This window comes from Dacryopinax primogenitus, assembly GCF_000292625.1.
Source record: "Dacryopinax primogenitus strain DJM-731 SS1 chromosome Unknown DACRYscaffold_4, whole genome shotgun sequence".
Lineage (NCBI taxonomy): Eukaryota > Fungi > Basidiomycota > Dacrymycetes > Dacrymycetales > Dacrymycetaceae > Dacryopinax > Dacryopinax primogenitus.
In genome coordinates, this window is record NW_024467201.1 from 1,445,721 (window position 1) to 1,461,655 (window position 15,935).

Consider the following 15,935-nt stretch of genomic DNA (forward strand, 5'->3'; position numbering starts at 1 on the left):
TCTGCTTTTTCAGATGTCCACTACTATGGTTAGTTGGTCGACGGGCTGGTCTGGCACGGCTCGCTTATCCCCTCGGCATTTCAGTCTCCTTAGTTTCGTACCTTGTTCGTGAAGTCCTATGGGAGTGAAAGACCAGACTACTTGGGCGAACAATTCATTCTGTCATCCAGGAAATAATTACGCGCGTAAACCAACACACACATTCACCCAACCATCTGCACCGGCCAATGACGCCCCAAGCCAGCCTACTTCCGTTTCCAACGGTGGTTCCATTCCTTGAACGACTGCATATGCGCCTGATATGCTGGTGTTCTGTATGTTCGCGCCTTTGGAAAATAATAGGGGGAAAGACGCTGAGAGGAGGTCCCCTAGGGTCGTGTGCACCCCTGAAAGGTATCAGATGTGGCAAAATTACCAGGAGCCAATGGGAGTACCATTTTGCGTCACAGGGGAACATAAGTCCTGTATGACTGGAGCGTTTGGAAGGAATAATCGCAGTGGAATAGAGCGAACTGCGTATGCGTCGTTGGTGGTTGTGGCAGCACCTGTGCCATCTGGATTTGGAGTCGGAGGGGACGAGTTGAGTAACGGTGAAGGCGGGTTTGGGTTCGGCAATATTTTCGAGCCTATTTTCCAAAAGTTATCGTAATTGTCTATTGCATAGATCAATTCCCCTCTCAAATCTCAACCGTAGTTGAATAACGAGACGTACGCTCTCGGATTGCATCCCAGAGGCCGTCTTGCTCAGTCTTGCGTAGTCCGGTCATGCGTCTGGTGCTTCCCCAACGAAGGAAATCAGCTTCCTTACATTGTGACATGAAGGAAGACTTCAGTGATTCCACAGATGGCGTCAAGAGCAATTTATCTGCAGGAGGGTTCGACAGATACAAAGTAATAGGCATGGGCGGGGACAGGCTCGAGGCTGAAGGCAGGAAGCACGATTCTGAAGCAGACATGGTAGTAAAGTGTGCGTCGTATAATAACCCGATCGGCCAATGCCTGTGCTCTGAATGAGATCGATAAAGAATGACCGTGCCTTGGTACATACCACTTTAGTACGTTGTCTTTCTCAGTTTCAAACCACCAATCCTCTTCCCTTAAAGCCGCGGCTGTTGCCTCATCGAGAACAAGGTCACACAAATTTTGGCGAATTTCTGGAATCAAAAGAGGAAGGTATGATATCCTCGGTGCTTGGATCTAATGACGCAGGGGTGAGCTGCTTCACTGGTAACATCTCATGGGTACGAACGAAATATGTGTCAAGCATACGGTCAGACGAGGATGGCAGTGAACTCGGGGCGAGTTTGATGGCGAGAGGTACTGTACCATCCCACACCATTTGGCGGAAAAGAGAGGACATACTGTAAGTCAGGTCGAATGGTGCGCTCCGTGGACAAGATTATCCATGACGCTGTGTTGTGTTAGGCGCGCATGTTTTGTTCCCGCCTCTGGCCAACACAAAACTCCAACACAAACTCGTGCAACTCATCCATCAACACACACTTCTCACCGCTCACTTCACACATATATCCGTCTTCCACCCACTATCCTTAATGTGAGAGATGATACACGCGCAGCATCTCTCTTCGTATCAGTCTCGCCTTTCGTCACCTTTGAAACGAAAACGGGACATTGCTGACGATGTTGACAACCCGCATCGAGGAGGCCTGCTACCCGTGGACGAACGACCTCCGCCTTCAAAGCGAGCTCATTCGCTTGAAGATGGCTTCTCCCTTATGTCTCTCATCTCTCCGCCTACTCGTACTTCCCTAGCGCCTTCCGCATCCCTGCCGGAACCCGTCGAATTCCGATCCCCGTTTCAAAACGTGTTTGCTCAATGTGATTCTCCACCTCCAGTACCGAATAGTGCGACGATTGAGATGGATGAAGACTCTTTTGATGGTCGTCCATCTGCAAACAGAACGGCGGAAGAGGTCGAAAACGGCGACATTGCTATGAAGCGCAGTACCTGGTACGAAAAAGATAAAGACAGTACGCCTCATCATTCTGTTGTTATTCGCCACTTGAGTAATGCCGTGAGCAGGAATCGTGATTCTGGATCTTGACTCCGACGATGAGGAAAGCCCACGGTCCAGCCCTCCCCCCGAGTATATAATTTCAGGCGCCTTATTATCGCTCTTGCCGGTACCGGTTGGTGATACTCCATCACCACCTGGTAAGGGACAGTTGGTCCTATACCGTCCTCCGCCGTGGAGAGACTCGGAAGAACTTGAGAATCGTAGTCGGAATGTTGACGAGCAGGACGTTACACCTGCACAAGACGCATTGGTTACTCATAGTACGGACGCAATGGACATCGAGGACTAAATCTCAGACCATTTACCCATCATCACTCATACCTGTAGGTGTGCGCATAATGTTGAGCCGCATACGTGTATCACAAAGTAGTGTTCTACCCTACCCTACAACAAGTAGTCCGAACAAATACAAAGCGAATCTGTACCAGCGCTATCGACGTCCCTCCGAGAACAAGTTTACCAAATCAGCACATACAACATAACAATAGATCGATCACTCCACTGCCAACTGGACCTCAGTGTTTTCTGCTCCCTCTGTTGTCTCAAATTCTTCGGCATTTTCACCCTCCTCAACCTTCTGTCTCTCCATGGCTTGCACTTCTTCTGCGGTAAGGAAGCGCCCTCCGGGACCTCTTGGGCGGCGCATTGCGTGTCGATGACGTGACTCGTGCAAATATGGCTAAAACAGTAAGAATTATGTTCCTTGCCGATGGAGATTCAACCAAGTACCTTGCGCTCCTTTGAAAGACGATGAAGTTCCTCCAAGCGGGCTCGCGCAACACGTCTCTTCAGAATGCGGTGATACTGCTTCGCGTTGACGTACAGAGGCTCCTCGTCCATCGCAACGGCATTCTCACCTGAAGCTGATGTCTCGCCGGGTGCCTCGGGAACTGGTGAAGGCGACGGAACAGGATCAACACGAGATGGTGGGCCCAGATCTGAAGACTGTGGGATGAACGACGTTGTCGGTGAATGATACGACACAGCTGATCTTGGCATCGCTTCCACTGAGGGAGAGTATAGGGAAGCGACCCGGGGTAGATGATCTCGACCAGAAGAGGTGTCGACCGTCATCCGTCTTCTTTTCGCGGGCGGCTCAGGTTGTCCTTCCTCCTTTGCTGGCGAATACATCCGGTCATGCATGACGTCTATCGCAGAAGGTGGGTGATGCATGATAGGCGTCTGTTGTTGAACAGGAGACGCCATAGGCTGAGTCATGTAGGGATTGTAGCCGTGATAATAATTGTTCATAGCGGGGTGGTAGTTCATCTGCAACTGAGGTAGCTGAGAGAGAGGTGGCAGGGTCATCGCTGAGAGATAAGACGAGAGAAATGAGCTGAAGACCATGCATTGTAGTGAGTTAAGAGGACATTACCTCCTGGGATGCCGACTTGTCCATCCACCGCATTTACGATGGGGTTCAGTTGAGTGAGGTGGGGAGATTGTGCGATGGATGACATCTGGTGTTGATGTTGCTGCCTGAGCGTCGACTGCTGACCTGCTTGGAAGCCATGGACGAGCTCATTGTGCGGCTGCTGCCTGTGCACATTGTGGTTGTTGTAATGGTCGTAGTAAGGTACTTGATAGGACGTTGCCCGTGCCTTGTCCATTCCAGTAAACCGTCTGGGGACGAGTGTATGCTTGTTGCTGATTGGCCGACGTGCACCGCAGTGTCGCGGGGCCGGACGGTGAAGCTCTGATCACTATCAGCAAATCGCAGGAGGGGATGGTGCCCTCTTCCCTTTTTAGCATCCGCAGACCATCTGCTCCCATTCAAACCAAGCCACATGTTGCCCAAATGTTTGAATTAGGCCGACCGACCCATTACATATTCGCACAAGTGTCGACAGACCTGAGAATTACCATTTCTTCAATAATCAGCTATGGACGCAGATGACAATAAGCATCCCCCAAACAACCCTCCGCAGGGAGACAGTGCGCCTAGTTATATATGCAGGCAATAAAATGGTGTCTAACCCTCTCACCTCAGCTACATCCGAAGGTGGTTTTGGTGGCGACCCATTCTCAGATGTCAATCAGCGAGGTTCCGACAAGTACAGCCGTGGTCAACTTGGTCAGGGGATGGTTGAGGAGTCACAAGCCCCGTCTGCTGAATTGGATGAGCAACGAAACAGTGCGTGCCACTCGTTTGGTCCCTAAATTTTATTCAGTACAGTGCAAGTCGCGAATTCCGGTGATAGCTTGAATCCGTACGGCGAGATCCCTCAAGAGCCTTTTACTGAATGCGGAACGGAGGATCAAGGTAGGGAGACATTTGAGAATGCGAGGGGCACAGCTGCAGTGCAGGATGACCGTGGACGTCAAGAGTAAATGTATGTGTCAACTGTTTTGTTCCTATTAAAACCAACATTAACACTAAATAGGGCAGATACTGCTCAAATATGAACAGACAACCTCCTTCTTGCCCACTGAAGTCGTGCAGCTCTCGGCTTATGCCAGGCAAGGGAGGACAATGCCGGGTGGTCGAATGTGTATTGTAAGAAGCATGCAGTAAACCAATGACAAAATGACCAGTCCTATATCTGTGAATGGTATGCCCCAAACGCTGATCAATCATTGTGTGTTGTGGCATAGGAGCCATTGGTATCATCGACTGATTTCATGCTCAGCCAACAGCTGGGCGTCGATGAGAGCACTGTCCACTACGGAATATGCTTTGCTCACCATGTTCGGGATTCCTTGGAGAATAGGGTATTTATGTTCGCATTTAGGGCAGTACATGGCCCCTTCTTCAACATGGACCTAGGAAGAGTATGAAACTAGAGCTTGGGGGATAGGTAGCGTGTAACGGGACCCACCTCCAGTAGGACGTGATGTAACCTCCTCAAAAACTCTTCATCCACTGCATCGCCCTCCGGCATTTCTGCTGGGAGGGAAGTATCCCCAAGCTGACGCGTCGTATGAGTGGGGCGTCAATAGTGACAGCTTGAGTTTAATGCGAACCTCCTTAGCGGTGTCCACCAAAGCTTTCCATTCAAGTCTTGGCATCATTTTCTGCAAAAATTCCGCATTATAGTCTGCCTCCCGCACTTCGAGTTGTGTGACATCTTTGAATGTCAACGGGAAGTTGTCGGGATAGTTGCATCCCCTTGCATGGCAGCACAGAAGGTTGTGAGTGATGAGTTTGACCATTGTGAGCGTAATGTCAAAGGTGCAAAATGTAAATGAAGCGGCAGCAATTCCTTATGAGTGTGCTTGCGCCTCATTTCAGAGTCGCGTTCGGGCGTTACCCATTTGCTGCCACTGCGTTTCCCATCTCTCACTCAATCCTTCCTTGTATATTCAACAATATATCCTCTGCAGCATTTATCCACCATCTCCTCATAACACTGGTAGATCTGCTATCTTGCGTTGACCATGGACGCAACTCGCAAACGCGTATGTTCAACACACTCATCACACAAAGAGACTCACGCGACGTTCCCGCTGTAGAACGCCGCGCTTCAGAAACTAAAGGATTCTCGGGCCAAGAAAGTACAAGGCGATGGTTCTGATACTTCAACCCCTTCAGCAACAAATAGCATTTCCAAATACTTCCCCAGTACTTCTTCGGCCACTCCTCCGTCGTCCGCAACCCCAGCTGTGCTTCTCGTTCCCAAGACCAGCAGCCCGGTGTCCAGTCCTGTGAAGCCCACGTACGAGCCACATCACAAGACAACCATGCTGCCACCGACGCGATCCGCCTTTGACCGTGGTGGTTGGGGTGACAACATGCGCACAACTGGTGCAGCCCCTCGGGGGAATGATGGGAACGAACCACCCCCCAAGAAGCGCAACCTAGGCGCCAATGGATGGACAATTACCAACGGGTCCTCGGAGATAGATGATGCGCGACGCATCAATCGCCCCTCCATTTTCGCTTCTGGATCCCGGCCAGGTCAACACACGCGGATTCCTTCTTCAGATGTGGAGATGGTCGATGAGACCACGGCATCCAAGCCTGGCGCTGGCGCTCAGTTGCACCCACCAGCCGTATCGGCGCTTATTGGATCAGGAAGGACGGGGTCTGACTCGCTCTCCTCAACCCCCTCTCCTCCTACCCTTCCTCCTGGCCAAGACCCACGACTGGTCCGCCTACACACACTACATCCTGAAAAGTCGCTCTCGCAGCTGGGCAGCCTTTTGAAACATCACAACGGCGATTTGAATCTGGTTATGCATAGCCTTACGGGCCCGCCTTCACCATCACGACCTGCGGTACGTGTCACCACCACCACCACAGTCGTGCCTAAGCGCCGCAATGTTGCACAATCTCCCGAAGCGTCGCGGGGTAAGCAGTCAGCTATCTATCAGAACACTCAAGGACCTCGCCCGACAATGGCCTCTCCTGTCTCTGCTCGACTACCAGAGACGAAACCCAAGCGACGACTGCTCGACTCCGATGAAGAAGAGCAAGAGCATGCAGGTTGGTCGGGTGGCTCTGATTCAGAGGCCGGGGGTGCCGACAATATCGAAGAGAGGGAGATTGAAGCTGTTAAGTGGTTCAATAACGCTGAGACGAAGACGATCGTCGAAGTAACGGGTGAGCCCAACTGTCCTCTCTATCGGTCTGGCTGACATCGGAAGCAGCTTGTGCACCTGAGCAAGCTGATATAATCGTCTCACTTCGACCTTTCAACTCCCCTGGGGACGTTCGCAAGAAATTGGGAAAGCGAAAAGGCATCACAGCCAGGTTCTTTGAAGACTGCGTGGATATCCTTGAGGGCTATGCCAAGGTCGATACCCTCCTAACTCGGTGTGAAGCTGTTGGGAAAGAATTGCTGGAGACTGTTGGGGCCTGGGGTGATACGAGTGGTAGCGTTGTTGGCAGTACCGTCGGTTCTCGGGCAGGTAGCGTTGCCCCAGAGCCATTGCAGAGAGGACCGCCTCCCAAGGCGAAGGAAGCACTGCAAGAACAACCAAGCAATATGCAGAATCTGACTCTCAAGGATTATCAGCTTTACGGGTTGAGCTGGTTGTACCTCTTATATAGAAAGGACCTAAGCTGCATCCTCGCTGATGAAATGGGTGGGTTGCCGCTGCAGTAAAAGTGAAAGACCTATCTTGACCAGGGGCCTTTGTCGCCAATTGTGTAGGTCTCGGGAAAACAATTCAAGTCATCGCATTCTATGCTCTGCTGAAGGAAAGGGGCGTGGCAGGACGTCACCTTATCATCGTGCCGTATGTCATGTTCTATTTACTCGTATGTTTCTTTTGTTGACTAATTCCAGGTCGTCTACATTGGAGAACTGGTTGCGGGAGTTCCGTCGCTTTGCGCCAACGATTAATGTTCAATCCTATTACGGGTCTCAAACCGAAAGGCAGCTACGGAGGGCTGAGCTGAGAGCTGAAGATGCGGACTGGGACGTCCTGATCACCACATATAACCTAGCGCAAGGTGCAGAGTCAGACCGTAAATTCTTCTCGAAGAAGCTGGAGCTCAGTGTGAATCTTTTGATCTCGATCTCATTGTCTTTTCACTGACGGTAATATCATAGACATGCGTTTTCGATGAAGGGCACGTCTTGAAGAATTACCAGAGCCAGCGATACCAGAACCTGATGCAGATAAGGGTACCATGGCGTCTCATGCTTACCGGCACCCCACTTCAGAACAATCTGCAGGAATTGGTGGTAAGCTCTATGAGTGCCTCGTCAATGTCAACCTCACACTTCCGCTAGTCCCTCTTGAATTTCCTCCTGCCGAAGTACTTTGCAGAAGCACAAGAGTCTCTGCGTGCTATTTTCAAGGTTAAGGCGAACTCGTCGACGAGCTTTCTCTCAAGAGAAAGGGTATCGAGAGCAAAAACGATGATGACTCCCTTCGTTCTCCGGCGCCGAAAAGATCAAGTGTTGCGGGATCTGCCCAAGAAGACAGAGCGAATAGAATATTGCTCGTTATCGTCCACTCAGACAGAAATATATCGGGATGCTCTCAAGCGTTCTCGAAAGGCTCTTCAGGAGTTTCCGGAAGAAGAGGAGCCCGCCAACAAGAAGACCCGTTCGTCGAAAGCCTCACAGGTCAAACAAGCTGCCGATACCAGCACTAATGTTCTCATGGACCTGCGGAAGGCTGCTCTCCATCCTATGCTGTTCCGGAAACGATTCACAGACTCGAAGCTCAAGGTCATGGCAAAGGACTGTTTGAAGGAACCAGAGTTTGCTGAGAGCCGGTATGACTACGTGGTCGAGGACATGTCTGTTATGTCAGATGCAGAACTGCAAGTGTTCTGTGAAAAGTACAAGGTAAGCATTCACCACCATGATCAGTCAGCGGAGCTGATATTGTTGACAGAGCGTGCATAAACACAGGCTCAACGAAAAGTCCTGGCTGGACTCCGGTAAGGTGGACACTTTGCTGAAGCTGATTGCAGAGTACCGCTCACAAAGGAGGCGCATCCTCGTATTCTCTCAGGTATGTTGAAGACGAAATGTTGCCATGATAATCCAAATATTCATGCGGATGCTATTAGTTCGTTCAAGTTCTTGACATTCTTCAGCACGTCTTGGATAAGGAAGGTATACGTTACCTCGTCCTTACTGGATCGACAGCTGTCGACGTCAGGCAGAGCTTGGTTGACGAATTTTCGGAAGAAGAGGATATCCCAGTGTTTCTGTTGTCCACGAAGGCTGGCGGAATGGGGATTAACTTGACCGCTGCCAGCGTCGTGGTTCTATTTGATCAAGATTTCAATCCACATAATGATCGCCAGGCCGCAGATAGAGCATATCGCATTGGGCAGAAACGCGATGTTGACATAATCAAGTTTATCACCAGGGGTACCATCGAGGTAAGCCGATCTGCCATGCCATATGGAGAGAGACAACTTCATGGCCTGTTCAGGAGGATATACATCGACTTGGCCAGACAAAGCTTGCCCTTGATGTCGCCGTTGCAGGCGGAGAAGAGGTTACACCGGAAGGCGAGGAAGGCAAGATTCAAAAACTTATGAAGGCAACTCTCATCGGAGCGTTGCGAAAGAAGTTGGCGGTTGACGGTGACGAAGGTGTTATTGCGGGCACAACTCAACTTATCGAATCCGATGTCGACCTTTTGTCCAAGGAGGAAGAAGAGAAGTTAGAATGCACCACTTTTGAATTCGTAGATGCATCAAATTGATAGGTCACCAACACAACACATACAATTGTATCCATAGAAGCGTATGTTATCATTCAACAGTTTTCTCTCATCTGGGGCATACCGAGACCTGACAGCATTGTCAGTCGCCACAGATTCCGGTCTGAAATGCGCTTGTAGTGTAGCAGCGTGTGGAAAGAAATCATTCGATCGTTCTGGGACGATTCCTCAATACCACACCAAGGATTGGCCTTCACCGTTTTCACTTGCACTTGGGGTTGATATGGCCGCCGCTGGTTGTTGTGGGAAGGCTGCCGTGGCATGGCGCGTGTAATATGGATAGTGTGTGTAATAGGAGACACCGTCGGGCAAACGAGAGGTAGCCGGGTTGACAAGTGCAGTTGCTAGGTAGGCTGCTGCAGGCACAGTGTTAATATTCAGAAGGCTGGGATCGATCGTGGCCCTCAGCATCCGATCATTTCCTTGTGAGCCAACGAGAATGCCTGAGGGTGTGCTGTCCGTCTTAGACGCTGCTTCTGTAATAGGACTCAAACATATTCTAGTAGGTTGCATTGAGACTACCAACGAAGGTATATGTAAAGGAACCGGGTGGGTTGAAGCCGAGCGAGTGACCGATGCGGGATCAATGGCTGATGCTGCTCCAGACAGCAAGGGCCATGGTGTGGGAGCAGCAACGGGCGTTTCTGACATGGATGTGTCGACAGATGACTAAGAAGTTACTGCACAGAAGCTGTAGCCAAGGAGAATTAAAAGTAGTAAATCTTCATGAAAGCAACCATAACCCCCATAACCTTACAGTAAAGCACTACTAACACATACGGGGGAGGATTACCTTTTCTGAGAATTACGGACTCAGAATTGTCCCCGCGAACATTCCTGCCCATTCGTCATCACTGCCCGATACTTGCGGCGTGCGACCAGCGTGGCTCTGTTGCCTCTCATTCGCTATCCATCATCACTTGGTCTCTACGAAGCGTACTCTTAATCCCTCGTGGAGGTGATTCAGACATGCTTTCTTGCTTTACTCCTACCCGCTATCGTCAACGGGAGGGAGAAGAGGAACACGATGTTGCCTCCATCACCACAATGTCGAGTTACGCCACGGGCACCGAGAAGGTCCATGTAGTTGAGCTACAAAGGGCAGACTCGAAGAACAGCACACGAACTGTTTTAACAGAGAAAGATCCCGAGGGCACGCTGTCACGGCGTTCCACTTTGAAGAAAACCAACCCCAGCCGGCCGACAATTACTCCGCAGCATTCGACTACTTCAATTCGCTCGGCAGGGTCGATGGGCTCGACTAGTGCTAATATCACAAGCAAAGGGGCAGCACCCGTCCGTCCAACTGTTGTGTCAAGGTCATCTGCAGGCGCAGAATTAGTCGGCCTGTCCCGGTCTAACAGCGCGGCCTCCAAGATGTCTTCTGCTTCCAAGTCTTCGCACGTCTCGGCATCAACTATGCGGACCACTTCTACGGCCCAGACCATGTCAACCGCACATTCTACCTTGTCAAACATCTCAACTTCAAGCTCCCAGCTTCGTGTGGACAGTACAGAACACCTGGTTGCCCTGAGAGCACTGTTCCCTGAGGCCAAGATTGGGTACTAGTAAGCAGATCTGCGCCTGGTTGAAGAATGTAATCCTCAATCATGAGCTAGCATCGTTCCGTCGGAGGATGAACATCAATCAGAATATGTTGCAGATGCTGATAAGAGGCGCGAGTTCATATCTGGGTTATTTGCTGGTGCTCTTCACACGATGTGCCTTGCCTAACACTGGTTATGTAGGTTTTCAGGTTCTGCTGGAGTCGCCGTGATCTCTTTGACTGCCGCCTTTCTTTTCACGGATTCTCGCTACTACATTCAAGCACGTCGACAACTTGACAGCAATTGGACATTGTATAAAGTTGGCTTACCGGGGGTGAAGCGATGGGATGAGTACATTGCGGTGAGCGCGCGCCATCCACGTCAGCAATGAGGGCATTTACAAGCTTGCTGCAGGACCTCCCCTCCGGTAGCCAAGTCGGAGTTGATCCGCGCTTACTTTCACGAGGTTAGTTGGTATGTTTATTGTCTGGGTCACGAATGAATCCATCTCCATAGCCATGGCTATCTCCCTCTCATCACAATTGACAAAGAAGGGCTCAAAACTCGTCTTTCCGCGTCGTAACCTGGTGGATACTATATGGACTGACCGGCCGCCCAGAAGCAAGAACCCAGTGGTTGTCCATCCGGTTGGCTTTGCGGGCCGCAATCCCAGAGAGAAGATCAGTGATCTTCGCGCCTTCATTGCGACTCGACCCGGCTGCACTGGTTATCTAGTTTCTGCTCTAGATGAAATTGCATGGCTACTTAATCTCCGCGGAGCTGATGTGGAATACAACCCTGTGTTCCGTAGCTACGCTTTCGTGGACACGGAGCGTGCCATTATCTTTGTCGATCTGGTGAAGCTATCCGATGGCACAAAGGCGCATCTCAAAATCCACGGAATAAGTTTTGAGCCTTACGAAGCCATCTGGGCCTTCCTGCGTAAGGAGAACGGAAATCCTGGGAAAGTAGTTCTCTCGCACAAAACGGCTTATGCAATCACGGCAACCCTTTTTTCCGTACGTCGTTTTGCATGTGTAATCAATGCGAACAACTGATTTCCAAAATTTCAGACGAAAATCGACGTATTGCCGCATTCTGAGATCGAGCGTGCAAAATCGATCAAGAACGAAGTAGAGATTGCTGGCTTCCGTGAGGCATACCTACGTGACGGTGTTGCGATGGTAAGAGCGTACCGCGGCCATACAGAAGTCTAGGTCGTCTTTCTCACGTCTCCCAAGGTACGGTGGTTAGCCTGGTTGGAGGAAAGTATCGTCAAAAAGGGGAACAAGATAACGGAGTGGGAGGCTGGGGAGAAGTTGACCCAATATCGCCGGCAAAATGAAAATTTCATGGGACTGGCGTATGAGAATATCTCTGCGTATGGTGCAAATGCAGGTAAGGATACAGTATCAGACAAAGGGGACGAAACATATCTCAACATATTGCTCTGAAGCACTGCCTCACTACGCCCCACAACGGCATGCTACCTCCTTCATCGGCACAGACGCTCCATATTTGATGTACAGTACGACTGCCAGCAAACAAATCAGAAGCTGATGTTCTCTACGCAGCGACTCGGGTGGAAATTATCGCGATGGGACTTGCGACACAACACGGACTTATCACTTTGGTACGCCAACAGATGACCAAATAGAAGCATACACTCGAGTGCTACAGGGACATGTGAGCAAATACTATGAGCGGCCGCGTTTTCCCTTCATAAGTTGCATAGATTGCTATTGATACCGCCATATTTCCTGAAGGAACTACTGGTGCTCAGCTTGATACACTTGCTCGACAAGCCCTATGGAAGGATGGGTGCGTAATCTATTCCAGATCAAGAAGCACAGGGGAGCTGATATTACATGTAGACTAAATTACGGTGTATGTCCCTTTCGTTCTCTTCGCTAGTAATCTCATGTTCAGGGCGGTTTTAGCATGGCACTGGACATGGTTATGGCCAGTATCTTAACGTGACCATCCTTTCATCCTCCTGTCATCGAGTTGTATTGACCGAAAGCATAGGTCCATGAAGGTTCGCAGCCTCCTCTTAACGACGTACTTTCAGTTTACACCTCTCTTCATCAGGACCTCAGGGTTTTGGTATTGCAGAGCCATTCCGCCCAGGTCATGTGGTGACGAACGAGCCTGGTTTCTGTGAGCACTGTTGGCCAGGAAAACAGCATGGCTGCTCAACTGTCATTAGATCAAGAAGGGCACTTTGGCATCCGTTTAGAGAGCGCGTTGGTCGTCCGCCGCGTAGAGGTTCGTTTCGATAGTTGGACATTTGCGACGTGCGTTTTGATTCTTCCGCAGACCAAGGGACAATTTGGAGGCGATATCTGGCTTGGCTTCGAGCGTTTCACACAGGTTCCCATACAGACGAAACTCGTGAAGGAGGAGCTGTTGAGCAAGGAGGAACGTGCTTGGCTGAAGGCGAGCATTTTGAGCGCACTCTGCGTGCACGGCACTCATAACATAACCCTAGGACCACAACACGCGGTGCCGTGTGAGCTTGGCACCCCTCCTGGAAGACGATAAACGTGCCTTGAAGTGGTTGAAGAAAGAAACTCATCGCAACAAGGCCGGTATTGAATGGGATTAAAAGTCCTTGAGCGATCTTTGCCTCCCAAGGCATGGTACTAGTGGCTATCTTTATTCTTGGACTCTTGTATACTGTCGTTGTCCATTTCTTTTTTTGAAGGAAGAATAATACCTAGGCATGCATCTTGGGATGGTGCCTCCGCTTCTGAACACGAGATGTATACGCAGCATGTGCAGACCTGTTGTACAAGGAAGTGATGTGATGTAATCTATCGCCAATCGGTCTTTCCCGCCTTCCGCTTCCCCGAATACAAGTGTTTCGGCTGTCATAATTCTCAGTATCATCATAAGCATCTATGAAGGCCTGGAGTGCTCGTACCATTTTGACCCTAATAGCACGATCGGATTCGCCAGCTTTGGCGTGCATATTCCGCTGCCGTTGCCCGAGATTGCGTAGCCTGACAGCCTTACTTGTTTGCTATGATGATCCGCGATATCAGATATGGTATTTGATGTTGTCAATATTCCGCTCACCTCGTTGGCCATGCCAGCCAACTGTCTATGAGTTTTGGGAGCATGGTTGCCGGTCCCGACATCTCTGGCTTTCCCGGTGTTGGACTTGACCCGCTTGCGGGATATATCTTCGTCAACATCCATGGCATCTTCCTCCCAGTCAGCATCATCCTCAATCTCCATTTGGGCCTCCTCCTCCTCTCTCTTCCGTTTGCGTTGAAGACTTCTTGTCTTAGCGATTGCTTCTGCGCGTGCCTCAATGCGGCTTGGATCAAGACCAGCTTCTGTAAGCTTGCGGCTCATCTCTGAGAGCGTGCGTAAGCCAGCAGTGCGAGGCATGACGGGACGATTCTTCATCTTGTTCTTGTCTTGTGACATTTTTTTGTCACGCGAGCTCTTGGCAGTCTCCAGTGCTTCTCTTTCATCCTCAGAATTGAACTGAGACGGACTTAGGTAATAGGAGAGTTCAATTTTTGGAAAACACGCACCATGCTCTCTGGTTCACTCTCATAAAAGCCATCCGCTTCTAGTTTTTCCTCTTCGCGTTCAACCGCTTCCAGCTTTTCGACAATATCGGGATCGATGAAGTCGGCCACATTTTTGCCATCCATAATTTCCGGTATGATATCTTGCTTCCAATCGTCATCAGCTAGAAGATAATTCTCTGCATGTTGGGGTTAGCTTGTACAAGTTAAGAATACGAATCGACGGGAGCGTACTTTTGAGATTGATGTTATAGACGCCTGCTCCGCCCTCTTCCGCTTCGATATCCCGTTCTAGCTTGCGACGCATGGGATCATCCTTGTCATACCGTACCCGGGCGTTTGCTCCGTCTGGAATGAACGCTTCCCGGACGACGTCGTCTCTTGCTTTGGGTACCGCTACATGAATGCGATTGGCGATGTTGTTTATTTTACTGCCTTTGAGCTTATTGTCCACCCTGTGAGCAAGCAAAGCATCACATGCAGCCGTTTTGACAGCATTCACACCTTCGTCCGAGTAACACGAGAGCTGCACCACTTGCACGGAGGGGTCGTCTGTGATGGTGCTAATGAGAGCCTTGTTCTCTTTCGACAAATCTTCCAGTCTGGTGACATCAATTTTGTTGATTACCAGCAAGGTTGGCTTTCCGGCAAACAACGGCTTGATCGAATGAAACAGTTTGACTTGCGCCTCGATCGTGTATCCACATTGCTCGCTCAGGTCCATGAAATAGAGAACTGCACTGCGTAGATGAGCCAGGGCGGTGACACTCTGCATCTCGATGGTGTTCATTTCTTCCAGTGGATGGTCAAGGATTCCGGGGGTATCTATCACTTGCCAACGAAGGTATTTGTAGTCCATATGACCAACAAAGAGCGACTTGGTCGTGAAGGCATATGGTTGGACGTCGACATCGGCGCGGGTAATCTTGTTGATAAACGAAGATTTGCCAACATTTGGGTAACCACAGATGAGCAGAGTACGGGTATTCGGATCGATCGCTGGTAAGCGCGCGATGTGTTGTCGGACTTGTTCAAGATACGCTAAAGCGTCTTTCTGTCGGCGCATGACTGTTGCCATGCTGCAAATCAGATGTGAGATCAATCGTGTATGAACGCCAAGGGTTTGCGCACCGGCCGAGAGCAGCTTTCTTCAGCTGCTTGCAACGATACAAGCTATCTCCAAATTTCAACAGACGGACGTAATCTTTGGCCACTTGGTCTATCAAATGGCGCGCCGTATTGAGCTGGCCCAAAGCCAACTTGTAGTGGTTCTTGTCATACAAAACGTTCATTAAGGAGGCGAGGAATGGGTGAAGATTCTGCAGGACCAGTCAGAAAGTGCGCAGTAATGGTGCAACCCAAGCGCATACATCCAGAATGGGAAATTCAGACAGTATTGCGCCTAACTTCTCATCGAAGGAGTCCTGAGTGAATTTGACCTTTCTCATGTAAAAGTTGCGTATCCGGCTTATTTTGAAGTTTTTGTGTATGACCTTTATGAATCCCTTTTGAGTTACGATGTCACGAAGAACGATGTCAAGTTACGCACGGTAGGAGTTTTCCGCTGTGTCTTCGACAAGACAATGTCAAGAAAGTCTGTCGCCGTGGGTACAGGCGCAATGCCCTTCAATCCTTTGGAAGCCATGATCGTCGGAATGTAGATGGGT

At 50.1% G+C, this 15,935-nt stretch overlaps 8 protein-coding genes across 8 annotated transcripts; 4 read left to right on the forward strand and 4 right to left on the reverse strand.

Annotated features, from left to right (window-relative positions):
* Positions 1-147: 147 nt before the first annotated feature.
* Positions 148-1,360, reverse strand: DACRYDRAFT_76943 (uncharacterized protein; the record flags this gene model as incomplete). The annotated part of the gene is made up of 5 exons (XM_040776237.1): positions 148-386; positions 435-653; positions 713-999; positions 1,049-1,197; positions 1,250-1,360. 5 exons carry the CDS (start codon positions 1,358-1,360, stop codon positions 178-180), a joined length of 975 nt encoding a protein of 324 aa, XP_040631361.1. The 3' UTR covers positions 148-177.
* A 202-nt stretch (positions 1,361-1,562) lies between these two features.
* DACRYDRAFT_105527 (uncharacterized protein) lies at positions 1,563-2,328 on the forward strand (the record flags this gene model as incomplete). The annotated part of the gene is made up of 2 exons (XM_040768100.1): positions 1,563-1,992; positions 2,045-2,328. 2 exons carry the CDS (start codon positions 1,563-1,565, stop codon positions 2,326-2,328), a joined length of 714 nt encoding a protein of 237 aa, XP_040631362.1.
* A 204-nt stretch (positions 2,329-2,532) lies between these two features.
* DACRYDRAFT_48176 (uncharacterized protein) lies at positions 2,533-2,879 on the reverse strand (the record flags this gene model as incomplete). The annotated part of the gene is made up of 2 exons (XM_040774809.1): positions 2,533-2,718; positions 2,769-2,879. 2 exons carry the CDS (start codon positions 2,877-2,879, stop codon positions 2,533-2,535), a joined length of 297 nt encoding a protein of 98 aa, XP_040631363.1.
* Positions 2,880-3,858: 979 nt separating this feature from the next.
* Positions 3,859-4,370, forward strand: DACRYDRAFT_99073 (uncharacterized protein; the record flags this gene model as incomplete). Its single annotated transcript, XM_040777560.1, has 3 exons — positions 3,859-3,974; positions 4,030-4,173; positions 4,216-4,370. The coding sequence occupies exons 1-3, from the start codon at positions 3,923-3,925 to the stop codon at positions 4,368-4,370; spliced, it is 351 nt and encodes a 116-aa protein (XP_040631364.1). The 5' UTR covers positions 3,859-3,922.
* Positions 4,371-4,646: 276 nt separating this feature from the next.
* DACRYDRAFT_48437 (trm112) lies at positions 4,647-5,192 on the reverse strand (the record flags this gene model as incomplete). Its single annotated transcript, XM_040774834.1, has 4 exons — positions 4,647-4,676; positions 4,725-4,802; positions 4,859-4,948; positions 5,004-5,192. The coding sequence occupies 4 exons, from the start codon at positions 5,190-5,192 to the stop codon at positions 4,647-4,649; spliced, it is 387 nt and encodes a 128-aa protein (XP_040631365.1).
* A 1,188-nt stretch (positions 5,193-6,380) lies between these two features.
* Positions 6,381-9,165, forward strand: DACRYDRAFT_20994 (uncharacterized protein). Its single transcript, XM_040772184.1, has 9 exons — positions 6,381-6,582; positions 6,630-7,067; positions 7,136-7,220; positions 7,271-7,484; positions 7,538-7,672; positions 7,721-8,284; positions 8,334-8,453; positions 8,512-8,829; positions 8,883-9,165. The coding sequence occupies exons 2-9, from the start codon at positions 6,968-6,970 to the stop codon at positions 9,156-9,158; spliced, it is 1,812 nt and encodes a 603-aa protein (XP_040631366.1). The 5' UTR covers positions 6,381-6,582; positions 6,630-6,967; the 3' UTR covers positions 9,159-9,165.
* Positions 9,166-10,622: 1,457 nt separating this feature from the next.
* Positions 10,623-13,331, forward strand: DACRYDRAFT_48297 (Creatinase/aminopeptidase; the record flags this gene model as incomplete). The annotated part of the gene is made up of 16 exons (XM_040774820.1): positions 10,623-10,744; positions 10,796-10,870; positions 10,925-11,084; positions 11,138-11,189; positions 11,240-11,742; positions 11,797-11,907; positions 11,965-12,121; positions 12,180-12,246; positions 12,298-12,409; positions 12,459-12,548; positions 12,664-12,699; positions 12,752-12,761; positions 12,815-12,883; positions 12,933-12,991; positions 13,043-13,186; positions 13,215-13,331. The coding sequence occupies 16 exons, from the start codon at positions 10,623-10,625 to the stop codon at positions 13,329-13,331; spliced, it is 1,884 nt and encodes a 627-aa protein (XP_040631367.1).
* A 208-nt stretch (positions 13,332-13,539) lies between these two features.
* DACRYDRAFT_76959 (P-loop containing nucleoside triphosphate hydrolase protein) lies at positions 13,540-15,914 on the reverse strand (the record flags this gene model as incomplete). Its single annotated transcript, XM_040776238.1, has 8 exons — positions 13,540-13,593; positions 13,650-13,748; positions 13,805-14,221; positions 14,272-14,447; positions 14,503-15,347; positions 15,400-15,587; positions 15,639-15,761; positions 15,818-15,914. Coding segments are annotated over 8 exons (1,999 nt in total), but the record flags the coding sequence as incomplete, so codon positions are not given.
* Positions 15,915-15,935: the final 21 nt, after the last annotated feature.

Coding starts and splice junctions, on each gene's coding strand:
- DACRYDRAFT_20994 (XM_040772184.1), top strand. CDS start 6,968: ATGCAGAATCTGACTCTCAAGGATTATCAGCTTTACGGGTTGAGCTGG. Junction 8,285..8,333: donor TGTTCTGTGAAAAGTACAAG/GTAAGCATTCAC, acceptor TATTGTTGACAG/AGCGTGCATAAACACAGGCT. Junction 8,454..8,511: donor GCATCCTCGTATTCTCTCAG/GTATGTTGAAGA, acceptor GGATGCTATTAG/TTCGTTCAAGTTCTTGACAT.